The sequence below is a fragment of the Nelusetta ayraudi genome, unplaced genomic scaffold (genome assembly GCF_046127955.1).
Source record: "Nelusetta ayraudi isolate G7.1 ecotype Tasmania unplaced genomic scaffold, CSIRO-AGI_Nayr_v1 ptg000015l, whole genome shotgun sequence".
Taxonomy (NCBI): Eukaryota; Metazoa; Chordata; class Actinopteri; order Tetraodontiformes; family Monacanthidae; genus Nelusetta; species Nelusetta ayraudi.
In genome coordinates this window covers 3434496-3447544 of record NW_027466065.1, presented here as the reverse complement: position 1 = coordinate 3447544, position 13049 = coordinate 3434496, and the positions used below count along the sequence as shown (strand labels likewise).

General features: G+C 46.1%; 1 protein-coding gene across 4 annotated transcripts in view; it reads right to left on the bottom strand.

The window, feature by feature from the left end:
- Nucleotides 1-1315: 1315 nt before the first annotated feature.
- sobpa (sine oculis binding protein homolog (Drosophila) a) overlaps nt 1316-13049 on the bottom strand; it is a 34558-nt gene continuing 22824 nt past the window's right edge. For 3 of the 4 annotated variants that reach the window (XM_076023533.1, XM_076023534.1, XM_076023536.1), the window contains 3 exons: nt 11332-11427; nt 5071-7090; nt 1316-4176 (listed from right to left, as the gene is read on the bottom strand). In XM_076023533.1, coding sequence (XP_075879648.1) covers nt 5072-7090; nt 11332-11427 — 2115 coding nt within the window. In that variant the 3' untranslated portion in view covers nt 1316-4176; nt 5071. The remainder of the gene's footprint in view (nt 4177-5070; nt 7091-11331; nt 11428-13049) is intronic. The other variant, XM_076023535.1, reaches the window with a different exon arrangement.

Sequence of the window (13049 nt, the reverse complement as noted above, 5' to 3'; positions counted from 1 at the left end):
TCTGCTGCTGGGATATCCTCCAGCAGACCCCCCCCCCATGCAACAATCCCAGTGCAGAACAAAAACACTGTGGCACTGACACCTCAACGACTTTGAAGGAAACCTCTCAGAGTAGTTTGTGTGACAAGGGAGATTTAAAAAAAAAAAAAAAATTCTGGCAGATACAAAGAAAATATATTCGTTAATATATAAGTGTCCCTGAGTGAATGAGAATAAAAATCTTTTTTCTTTTTTTTAGTGAAATAAGTCAAGTTAGAGTTTAGCCGCTAGATGGCAGTAGAGGCAACGTCTACTCCACGGCTTTTATAGGTTTGTAAGGAACATAAGCTTTTGTATTTTTGGACCCAAATTGTGTTCCTCGACGCTCACCAGTAGCCTGATTCACGATGCCGGACGAAGACTGTTTGATAAAAAAAAAAAAGGATAGAAAGAAGGAAATAAATCAGTTACAGCATCACAGGTTCTGCTGGGAAATTCTTTGCTGCCTGGCAACCATTCTTATCTTAAACTGAGAGTCTGGCTGAACAGTCACCAGTGTGCTGTGTGGAGCTTTGTGAAAATTATTTCGGTAGGAGTTTCTGTTCAATACAATACAACCCTCGTCATTGTTTGTGCCTCTTATTTATTTGTCTTCATGAGCAATTCACTGGGTAAAACAAATACTGTTACAACACAAAAAAAAAAAAGATTATGTCCAAAGCGGTTTTGGCCGCACTCTATGTACAAGTTACATTTTTTTTTCTTAAAAAAAAGTCAGAATATCATCTCAGCATCAATTTTCAGTCGTTAAAATAACCTTTTCACTGGCATTTACATTAGAACAGAATGCTCAGGTCAAACCACCTTTACCTTTTTTTTTTTTTTTTTTTTAGTTGTTTGCAAATGCAAAACTTTCAACAATAAATAATACTATAAAATGTACACAAAAAAGTTTGACAGTCCACCACGAGTTAAAACGCTGAACAGATTGGGATGTTTGGGAACAAGGAATTTTAAAAGAAGTTTCCTATTAGCAAAAATGTGAGGGCTGGAAAAAGGTTACAGGATAAAAGCTGATCATGTACACATTGACATGAGTAAGATAACAAACCAGTCACTGCTCCTGGTATATTTCATTTTGTACAAAGAAGGGATCGTTTTCTTCACGAGCGAGCATCATTGTCTTAACTGTTGAGATTATACAAGCAAGAGCTAAGGCAACTTCTTTGTTGTAACATGAAGTAAGGTCATGTTTGTTTGTTTGTTTGTTTGTTTGTTTGTTTGTTTGTTTGTATGTGGACCACTCGTCTGTGTCAGAGTTGTTCTTTTCTCACTCTTTATTTATTTATTTATTTTTGACTTTGCATAATTCAGGTCGTTGACCCGGCCTGCAGTCCATCATCACAAAAAAGGAATGCTGGAGATTTGTTTACGAGTCAGTTTGCCACCACCGGGAGGCGCTCGGCAGTCCGGAACTTCCAGTAAGAGTTGAGTATAAGTCTCAGTGCCACAGTGAACCAGTGCCAAACAGGACAAGCTGCAGGTCAGGTTCACACACAACACGCGCGTTGTTGTGACAAAAGTGTGTGTGTGTGTGTGTGTGTGTGTGTGTGTGTGTGTGTGTGTGTGTGTGTGTGTGTGTGTGTCACGCTGAAAGAAATGCAGATATGTTGGAAGCATGGAAAAACACTGACACTGGCTAACATTGGCTCTTTCAGGAAAGTATGGTCAACAAATCTCGATGGATCTTTATAACTCAAAGATTCCTCCATTATTGAAATAGAAATTTATAGAAAGAGATTTTTTTTTTTTTTTTGCACGAATGATTTTCTGGGGAATAAAAAATATCTTCTAGAACAATGAAATTTTGGTAAGGCAAAATTGTGTTCTTCAACCGACGTACTCAGTTTTTGAAAGATGTTGACAGTTAGTGTGCGTCACAAGCTCTACGCCAGTAGAGGGCGTTTGAGTATCGAATAAGTAGACAATTCCTGCCTGCAGTTTCTTGCGAGAGTGGTTTCGCTTCTTTGGTCAAACAAATCTTGTGTTGATTTACTCACAATAAAGTGAGAATCGCCAAATTGTTTTATTTTGAAAAACTAGCAACATACTTTGACAGTTTAATTATTATTATTATTTTTTACTGTGACGTGGCCAGTGATTCCAAAATCTAGTAAATGCAACTGAACAGACAATCAAAGCTCAGTGTGAAAATAACAAGGACAGATGAAACCTCTGTTAGCGGGGAAAAACAACCCAGCAGAGGGTAAAGTGAGCTGTTTTCCTCGAAGTGAATTGAATTAGGGGGAAGGAAATGCTTAAAGTGACACCAAAACTGAGCCTTGGCAAGTGGCAAGCTGAGCCTAAATCAAAGCTAGAGTTACACACTGCCTTCTGAGAGGAGCCTCTGTAATTTCTCTGCTCGCACACCTGCCTCTCTCTCTCTCTCTCTCTCTCTCTCTCTCTCTCTCTCTCTATCTCACACACACACCTTAGCATACAAGTGAACTACATCTACCTTGTGGCATGCGTGTGCATGGGTGGGTGCAGATGAGTTTGAGTCAATGTTCAGCCTAACCTGGACACAGAAGGAATCACATCACTTGGACAGAACCGACAGAAACAAAGGAAAAAAAAACAAAACAACAGCACAGAACTTCAAAACACACATCTGTGGAAACCAATGCTTATGGATCACCATTATCTGTCGCCGCAAGTATGAATTATGATGGGCCTTTTTTGCACGGAGTGAACCATAAATAAGAAAAATATATATATAATACTGCTTTTTGACATCCACTTGTGCTGTCCATGTTTTTTTTTTTTTTTTAAGTGCTTCTTATTTTGGCAACTAGAAATTATGCGGTCAAACTTTTAACTTGAAATTGTATTTCTGCTCACAACTGGGCAACATGTTTTGCCTCAATACACCAGAGGCCTTTGGCAGCTGATATTACCTCATCCTGCAGTACCGCCAGAGGCGTGTCGTCTTAGTGCTGGCTTTCTTTGAATCCCGGCTCTCAAGCTTCGGATGTGGTGTCAGCAGATCGAGATCGAGCTGGACGAGGGAGACGCATCAACTTTGAACTGCACAAAAGGAAAATGGCGGCGAGAAAGTTGGCTTAAAACTTAACGCGGGGGGGCCGGAGGGGGGGAGCAAGCAGCGCTGGCAGGATCCGAGTGGGGACACATTAGCCCCATCTTCATATTTGCTTCAAACATCCTCTGCTTGGTGTGTTTAGTTACTGGAATACTCTGTGACAGAGCCAGCTTCCTCCTGCTGCTCTCACAACGCAGTGCAGTTGATCTCAAACTAAACCATGACAGCTATTCAACTGCTCATGTATTATAGAAAAGATGGTAAAAGTAGCCTGCAGATGATTTTTTTTCAGCAATCCATGCCCTCCTACCTGTACTGTAGGTGTAATAAGACCCTCAAACAGCAGGGGGCTCTATTAGCGCGGCCCACTCTTTTGCTGGTGAAGTTAATATTTTATCCCCCGAATTGCTGATTCAGGAAAGAACAACACCTTTGAAGACTTGATGTTTAAGACCTGCCCTCGTGCAATATTTAAAACCCTCCTGCGGTCGACTCGCATTTTGCGTGATACCGTTTGTGCTTCTTCAAACCCCCTTACTATTTTTTTTTTTTTTTTTTTGACAAAAACCTTGGTTTGGAAGGCAGGTGCAATTTGGCTGGATGAGCAAAAGAAATGGCGAGCAGAGCATGCACCACTCTTCAAGAGTTTGGTGCTTCTTCAAATCAAACATATTTTTGTTTCATGATAACAGACAAAATAGTGAGCGTTGTTGGGGGAAAGTGGTGAACAATAAGGCCAATGTGAGGAGATGAGCAGCGGATGGAGTCCTCCCTGCTTGCGCGGATGCCGTCCGCAGGTTCAGAAGTCAAGCAATTGGTTCGACCGGTCGCGTCGTGAAGTCACCAGATGTTCAGTCCACCTTGACGTCCGCCACGCGGACAGAGAAAAAGCAAGTTGTCTATCTGCTCTACTATTATACACATGGACATGTTCGAAAGAATCCTCCAAGATCGTCGAAGGCGATTCACGGTGCTGGTAGACGATGGGTGAGGAAAGTGTTGCGTGTGATTGGTGGTTAGACTGGGGCAGGACAGGCTTTTGTGGGAAGTGCACAAGTGAGTGTCGTTGATGGCACTGTGGTCCTCAATGCGTCCATCTGGAAAAAAACAAACAAAAAAAAAACAGAAAAGAGTAGGAGCTGGATTAGACTGAGTCCATCTTATCCATCTCCATCAAGTCCAATGGACTCCACCATGTATATTTATTTTTGATTTGCTGACTTTGTTTAGCTTTGCGGGTATTCCAATGATCTCTGAGATGTGCCCGTTTCGTGGCTTCTCTTCTTGGTGGGTGAGATTAGTAAAGCCAATAAATGACACACAAAGTAAATAAATAAAATTTCAAGTTTCCATGCGATGCCGTGTGTCTTTCTGATAGTGTGGAAGGTGAGATGAAGCAAAGTGGACTGCCTGAGCAGCAACCAAAAAGGAGAATCTCATGCTGTTTGAAGGTTGCAGTACATTTGCCCCATTACATGTATGATTAATTTCAGGACCTGTAAGCAGCACTAATGGTGCTGCAGGCTTGATTTCCATTCCTTGTCGTTAATTAATTACTGCGATTCAGAGCTCTCTGCTCATGTTACCACAACTTGAATTGGCCATCAATTGCGCTTTAATACCATTTCATTTAATTAACAACTTGAGTAGCGCGTCATTAAATTTGTATTAACGTGGTGAATAAATCCTTTGTCATGTAAGGCTTTCCATTACCCATTGGCACAGAGATGGTGTAGCAGTCAAATAAAAGCAACAAGTAATTTTACTGTTCAAAAAATTAAAAAAAAACTTTGTTTACACAATGCCAAAAAGAACATTTAGTTTGAAGCCATTTGGCTGAATTTATCTTTTTATCTCATGTCTATTTTAATTAATTCATTTGTTTGACCTTTGCCACGCACAAACCCCCAATTAAGCGTCACATTGTGTGAGTCTTTGTGTGCCTTTTTGCATCCATAATCATGTTACACAGCGCACCGGAGGGAACCCACCTCATTTGTTTTGATTGCGAATTCGCAGACACCTCCTCTTCAGCGGTGGCTCCAGCTCGGGGCTCACCGCCGCCGACAAAGGAGCGCTGATGGAGCAGGACAGGATGGCCGTCTTGTCAGCGCCGGGCTTTGGCACAGGCTGGATGACAACGCAGCCTCCGGTGGACAAGAGCGGGAGTGAGTAGGCGTGCTCCCCCTCCTCCAAGCTGGAGTCGGGGTCTGGCTTACTCTCGAACCCGTCCGGAGTTTCGTCTTGCACCGCTCCCCGCTTTCCCTCAGCTGAGCAATTGTTCTCTTTCAGCGCCTCGTTTTCCAGATCGCCGTTGACGGGCTCCCTGGGCTCCGCTTCCCCTGTGGAGTGGTCTCCTTTTCGGTCAGGGCAAGACTCAACGGGAGAGGGCAGACGCGGAGGCCACCCGGTACCGTTGACTATGACATTGCATGGGGCAGCAGGGCTGCTCTGCAGCAGAGGAAGGGATTGGGGCAGCGTCCGTTCAGTGCTGCATTGAGATGCTGGGGTAACGTTCGACAAGGACTTAAGCAGGGGATCAGAATTATAAGAGGGGCTGCTTTTGCTGGTGGGTGGGCCTGATGGTTCCACTATGTTTGGGTATGTCAACCCTTCCAGCTCTGAAACACTGAGCAGTTCCTGTGAGACGCTCCCTCCTCCACCATTGTGGTTGCCTCTCCCCTCCCTATCGGGCCCAGCAGCTGACGGAGATCCCGCTTCACCCGCTGCCTCGACTTTCACCTGAACTCCAGGCTGCGTCTTCTGGATTGACGGTTGTTGGCATGTCCGCTGGCTCACCGTTAGATCAATCACTCCGTCCATCAGGCCACTAGCTAGACTCAGATGACGCAAATTGTCCTCTGCTTTGACAGTCAAGTCCACCGAAGCTGTCCCACTTCTCTCCGAGCATAGTGGAGAGTGAAGCTCTGCACCAGTCGGCTCTACTCTCTGTTCACCTCTGTTACCTCCAGACACACTCGGAGAGTGGGGCCCAGAGGCTGAGTCTTCAGAGGACTGTGGAGCCCTATGGACAGATCCACTTTTCTGGTCCCTGGACGCTTCGGGGCTAAAGGGAATTGGGATTGGGATTGGGATTGGGACTGGAAGTGGTACAATGACAGGATAAGGGACCAGGAGCGTTGGTGGGGGAACCAAGGGGGCCAAAGATGGCATGCCAAAGTTCATGACTGGCGGCAGAGGAATGCGTCCATTGGGAATCATGTTGACTGGTGGGAAAGGTGGCAGGCCTGGCATGGGCATGCCATGGTGAGGAGGCATCATTCCAGGGTTGGCACCGGATGACGGGTGGACATGTGGAGACATCATGGGCCTGTGCATGGGACTCGGTGCTGGGCCAATGGTCCTTGGGGGAGGCGGTGGACCAATGCCAGGAATCATGGGGTTAGAGAGCGGGCTACTGGATCCGCCAGGGTGCGGAGAGGGGCGAAGGAATGGCGGACGCATCTGCTGCATCATTTGATGCTCCATGAACAAAGGCAGGGGCATGGGTCCCCGTGGTGTCATCACCATGGGTGGGCTACCAGGAGGGACTCCGACAGGTGGGTGCAAGGAGGGATGGTGAGGTGGAGGAAGCGTGGGGCTCTCGTGGGGTCTCGGCGTGGGGATCTTGGCCGAGGAGGACGACGAAGGAGAGCAGATGGCAGCTGTGTCCGAGGGTGACGTGGCCGACGAGGTGGACGGGGCCAGGGCAGAGGCACACGAGGGGCCTCCTGGCGAGGGAATCCTGCGCCGGAGGTCTGCTACTGGCGATCCCCAAGATTCAGGAGTGAGCAGTTGCACACCTCCGCCGCAATCCAGCTTACTCTCCCCGCCAGGCCCATGTCCAGGGTTGCACAGTGCTCCAGGCAGCGCCGCCTGGGTCTCTTTATAGAAGATGTCCATCTTGTATTGGTTCAGGCATTTGGCACTGCAGAACTGCAGCCTCCGCTCGCCTGCTCCAAAGTCCAGGTATTCTTTTGTGTGGCGAATGTGCTTGCACCAGTCGCACACCTGTGGGGACAAAGACAAACAAAGTGCATGCAACACGTGTGACTGTGTGACTTGGTAACTTCTAAAGCTCTAATTTAGACATACAGAGTGATCCTCTTTGAAACATTTGCCTTACATGTCTGTATAAACACACTTTATACAGATTTCTTTTGGAATTAAAGTTATAATTTTACAACAAAAAAAAAATAGACATGTGGTGTGCAAGTACTTTGGCATTTGTGGAAGTGCACAGTGCAGCCCTGCGTTTAATAAATGCCATGTTAAGTGTTTGTTTAAACTGATGTCTCCTCCTCGGAGGGGAATGGAGTCTTAATGGCATCCTGCTGCTGAGAGCGATTAAAGTCATTGCCTTCGAGGTTGTGCTCGCTCTGAAAATGTTCATTTGCACCTCCTGTCAGCAACAAAGACACCTTCTGTGTCATTTAAGCACTATTTGGTTTGGATTGGCACCTAAACAAGACAACAACAACAACCAAAAAAGGTTATTCACCTCACACGGCTTCTGTACTTGGTACTTAAGTGTGTGCCAACCAAATACCAAGCCTGATGATTCAGGTTAGACGTTAGGAATTCTCAGCTTGAAGTGCCAAGACATTTTAATGTCACTTGATATTTTTTCATTTGTGTATAAAAAAAATAAATAAAAAAAAATTGATGGAATTCATTGCAGAGGACTTTAGTCAGTCTAGTCATGACAGAAATGCTCAAGTTTCCTTTTTGTGCATTAAAAGCATAAACTGAGGGTGCGATTTCACTCACATGCCTTGTCAGACAGAACGTCTGACAAGGCACTCAGTCAGACACTGTCATTCATCAGAGGTTAACTAAAGTATTTTATCAGTTAAAGTCACATTTTTCTTTTTGCCACTTGAAACCATGACTGCATGCACACGTGCAGAGGCTCTTTTGAGAAGTTGTTCATTTTACTCGCAGGAGTGGTAAAAAAATAAATAAATGAAATCCCTCAGCACCTTTCTGCCGCTGTGTTTCATCACCGTGGTACACCTCCTCAGCACAAAAAAAGTGCTCTTTTTTTCTTTCTTTTTTTTTCATGGAGCGGAAAATGAATGTGACCCTGGCGAAGCAGATAGCAGTGGGCGAGCCCTGAACACGGCGTTCCTCGTCGGGCCACACACAGCTCACTCTGTCAGCTCTGGGAGGAGTGGCAGGTCCTCTCCGGAGATAATTAAGGCATTAATCAGTTGTCAGAGCCCTCAACGGCATCCATCTATCACGCAGGCCCTCCGAGCCCCCCCGAGCTGAATGTTAATAAGTTGCAGCAGGCAAAACCGGAAGGCTGATAAACTCCTCTTGCATGCTGTTTATCGGTTTGTACGCTATGATCCTGTCTGACAGCTCCCGAACGACAATGAGCCCGCTCGGGCGGTTTGGTCTGGCGCACTGCAGCGCTGCCCCAGATTATTCTGCATCAGCCGACGTGTGTAAAACACCTGGTGCGCTGCATGGACGCTGCGTTTTTACATCAGGCCCGGGTGCTGCAAGGTGGACTGAATCTGCCTTCCTTCAAAAAAGAAACAAAAAAAGACCAAAAGTTCTGCTACAGCCCATCTGCATCTGTAATGAGTCCGATCCCTGATGACTGCGGGAGGATTTTCAAAGAGCAAACTCGTGAACTGAGCTGGTAAAGAACACGAAGGGAAAGATCACAGGCTGAACTACCAGGCCACACGCTGAGGTCGGCGGCGTTCAGGTATCAACGAGCTAGCAACCGGCTAAAAGTCAAAAAGACGGCGTCACAGGTTGAGCTTGCTCGTGGTGGGCACAGGGCACCCTAAATAATAAATGCGCTGAAATTTCCTCAACCGAGGAAAAGACAGATGGAGAGCACTTAACGACTTTCTGCACTGTGAGTGAAATTTCACTGCGCATTACGCTAATGGAGTTGTACCGTTTCCTTCGCCCGCTCGCGCTCCCGCTCAGCCTCCAGCCGCTCTGTACACAGATGTTTGCAGTTGGACGTAATTATGGTCATTTATTTCCGTCGTGGCCAATGGACCGGCGTCGGCGCTGCAACTCAACCATCGTTTGCATTACGACAATTATCCTAGCTTGTAAAAAAAAAAAAAAAAAAAAAAAAACCTGTGGATTCGCCGCAAAACCGTGATGGTGGCTAGGGTTGCGTAGCTAGAAACCAAAGAAATCCGTCAGCAGCTAGTTGAACTGAAGGGGGGATTTTTTGCCTCTGGAGATCTCCAAAGAGAGTGATGGTTTGATTTTAGAGGAGAAGAAGAATGTTGTGCACCATGGTGTCGCAAGGCAAGGAGGAATATTCAGCCAGTGAAGGGGAGCAAGAGGATTTAGATCATGGTAGGAAGATGAGGCGGTGGCTGACGGGTCAAGAGGACTCAAAGAAGTCGTTTTTTGTTTTTTTTAAGTCACTGGGTTAAAAGCGGTTCTTGAGAGTGAAGTGGTTTAAGGAGGGAAATCGCATGAAGGGACAGGCTGCTGCAGCTACTGATGAAGCAAACTGGAACCCTGAAGGCCAGAAAATAAATAAATAGCTTTCATCTCAAGCAAACGTCGATCCTTATACCGGCACTGTGCGGTAACCTTGCAGCTTCCCCAGGTCTGAACACTGCATGACGGGCCGCAACTGGAAGATGAGCAGAAGTGCACCGCAAGGGACGGCCGTCAGCGTCGGTCATGACGCAGGCTGCCCTCACATGGCCAGGTGAAGCCCAACAGGATCATATCTCACAGCGCCCCCGCTAGTGCACGCTGATTAGACTGAGCTGGTAGCCAGTGTCGTTGGGATTACCCCATAGAAGTAATCCCAACGACAGATTACTGATTACTTGTTTAAAAAAGTAATCTAATTACTGCTTTAACTACTTTGTTCCACAAGTGATCAATTACTAATCACTAATTAATTACTGTAGTTAAAAAATATAAAGTGACGGTTGCACATAACGTCATCAATCTGCGACATCGTTGTTTTTGGTTGTTTTTCTAAATTTCAGACGTTTTGTGGACAATAAGACATTTTCAGCTTGCAAGATATTTCAGAAAAGTAATGGAATTGTGGCTTGATAAAGTAATTATGATACAATTACCAGTTTTGCCACAGTAATCCCGTTACATTACTCCATTACTAGTTAGATTACTCACCAACACTGCTGGTAGCTCACGTTTAACACTGCTAATGAACTGGACCTCACTGTTACTTGGCCAGTTTGTTTTCCAAAATGTTCCTGTTTGCGTAACATTTTATTTCTCCCTACCCAAAAACATAATTGTTAAGCTGTTGGGTTTATTTTTCTGTGAATTTCTTCTGTGTGAGACTGTCCTATAAAAAGTGGGTCCTGGTTTCCAGTTTGTTGTCCGACAGGCTCGTTTTACTGTGAAGGGTCGGGATTGAATCGCTCCGTGTCCTGAGGCGCCAGTAAGTGGGGACAACATGAACCATTCTATGTGCCAGCAGTCTTTCAGGGGCCCCCACGGTGTCTTTGAATATATGGGAGTGTGTGTATGGGACGGGGGTCGGGGGGCCCAAACTGATTTCTAGTCATAGGGACCAGAACTTGTAGCAAGAGCCCTGTGTGGCTCTGTTTGTCGTCCCGTTGGACATTGTGTGTTGCAGACTATAAAGACAGAAGTGGGGATGTTGAAGTGATTTCCTTACATCATAAGGAAACTGGTCTTCCACTTTGATATATCACGGCCCAGTGGCAGAGCCCACAACACCTCCTGTATTACAAATATTACGCCATCACACGTGTCGCTGTATTTCAGCCCTAGCTTTAAAGTAAAGGAATTGAAATGAAGTAAGGCTCATTGATTGCTCAATTGCACACATTCTCAATTGCTTACACGCCTTCACTATAATCTTATCGATAGTGGAAAAAATTATGACTCGTTTTCATTACAAAGGGACTATTTTCTGTTATTTGTTCCTATGTGTTATTTATCTAATCCTCCACTTGATTTATTGAATGTAAAAATAAATAAATAAAAAAGAAAAAGAAAAAGAAAGAGAAATGAGCAATGCAAATGGTCATGCATGAGACAACGATATGGCAAACTGAAATTAATGTGACTTTAATATAAAATACTGTTTACTGGCTGCCGGGACGTGATGGCTGGCGCCTGCTTTCGCAGCCAACGCTCTCTTTGCGCGTCAAGGGGAAGAAATGGCTCTTAAATTACACAGTCAAAAGACAACATCACAACATATTTGTGCAGCAGCCGTCAGACTCTGTCTAGTGTTGAATGGTCCTTACAAGCACATCGCTGTTTGCCTTGTAGACAAGCCTGGCCGTGTCCTGAGTAAAGCTGTGCTGCCGCAATTTCCCACCGAGGCCGTCGTCGTCTCTCGCCTGGGGGGGAGGGAGGGAGGGAGGGAGACATAATGGCTTCTTTTTAACGGATGGACAAAAATAAACAGGTGAAACAGAGGCAACAAAAAAACTCAGGGATGGGGAAGGGGAAAGAAAATTGACTCACGCACAGGCATGCATGCACACACGCACACATGCGCACACGCACGCACGCACGCAGAGGAGAGTGAGCGGAAATGTTGACGGTGGGATGGAGTGGAGGTCTGAGGGCCGGCGTCCGCACACGAGGGTTTAAAGTTGAGCATGAGAACCCGTGAGGAGCTTTTTAAGAGTCGTGCGTCGTGCCGGCGCGTGGAAACAGACGGTCGGCTCGACCGAAAGGCGTGCGAGAGGAGAGGAGGCCCCCCCCCCCCACCACCACCACCACCACACCGCAGTCACTCTCATCGGAGGAGATTCAACCTCAGGTCCACGGCTGGAGCCGCAGATATGCAGACAATTATGATGCGGTGGTATTATTACGTAGTTATTATTACGTAGTGCACAGCGTTTGAACAAGAAGAACTTGGCGGGGGGGAAAAAAAAAATTAAAAAAAAATCCATCTTTCTTCCTTCTTATACACAAATCCGACATTTGGAAATGTGCCGATGTAAAAAAAAAAACGAAAAAGAATCCTTCCACCTCAGACATATCACACCACTGACACTCCCCTCACGTCCCAACACAATTCCCAGCGGCGTCCCTGCTGGACGGGCCGCGTCCAATTTGGCCTCCAGCTCCCCGTCGTGTTCTTCTCCAAGACACCCGCAGACAGTTTTGGGGATGTTTGTTCTGCATTATGTCGTCCAAAGAGTGATTCAGTTTCCCCTGCGTCTCCATCTGCTCCCTTCGACCACCCTCCTCCCCCGTCCCCAGGAGGAGGACTTCGCTGCTGCCAGTGCATGAGACCAAATGAAGCTGGCCCGTGCCACGTGAGGAGAGAATGTGCAATGTGAGTAAAAAATAAATAAATAAATAAAAAAAATGTCAAAAAGTGAAGCGGTGAGGGGGAGGAGACTGGAGGTGAAGACGAGCAGGAGTTAGGAATGGCAGCGGTTGGAAAAGCCGGCGGTGAAACCTCGGCGGCGTTACAGCTGTTCTCCCCTCGCTGAGGCACGGGGGGGGCGGACAAATCTGGCCAATCTCACACACACACACACACACACACACACACACACGCACACACACACACACACACACACACACACACACGCACGCACGCACAGGCAAAGATGAGCCATTATTCTGTCTCCAGTGCGCTCTGACCCTGTGGCCCCTCGCCAGGACATTTGCATATTGTACTAATGAGGTGTTGGCACTGTGAACGAGGTGTGAGGCACACACACACACACACACACACACACACACACACACACACGGGACACATAGCAGATAGATAGATAGATAGATAGATAGATATGAAATGAATATGAAATTAAAAATGATACAGATCTTTAAAATCATGAAGTGGTGTGAATAAAGAATACAGACAGCAGGTCCACTTGTAAAAAAGATGTGAGAATTTGTTTGTGAAATAGGGTTTCCTCCCGCCATTCTAGCAGACAGATCCTGCGAGGGAAAAGCATGCTGCCGCCTCATCCACCACCTCATTCTGTCCCTC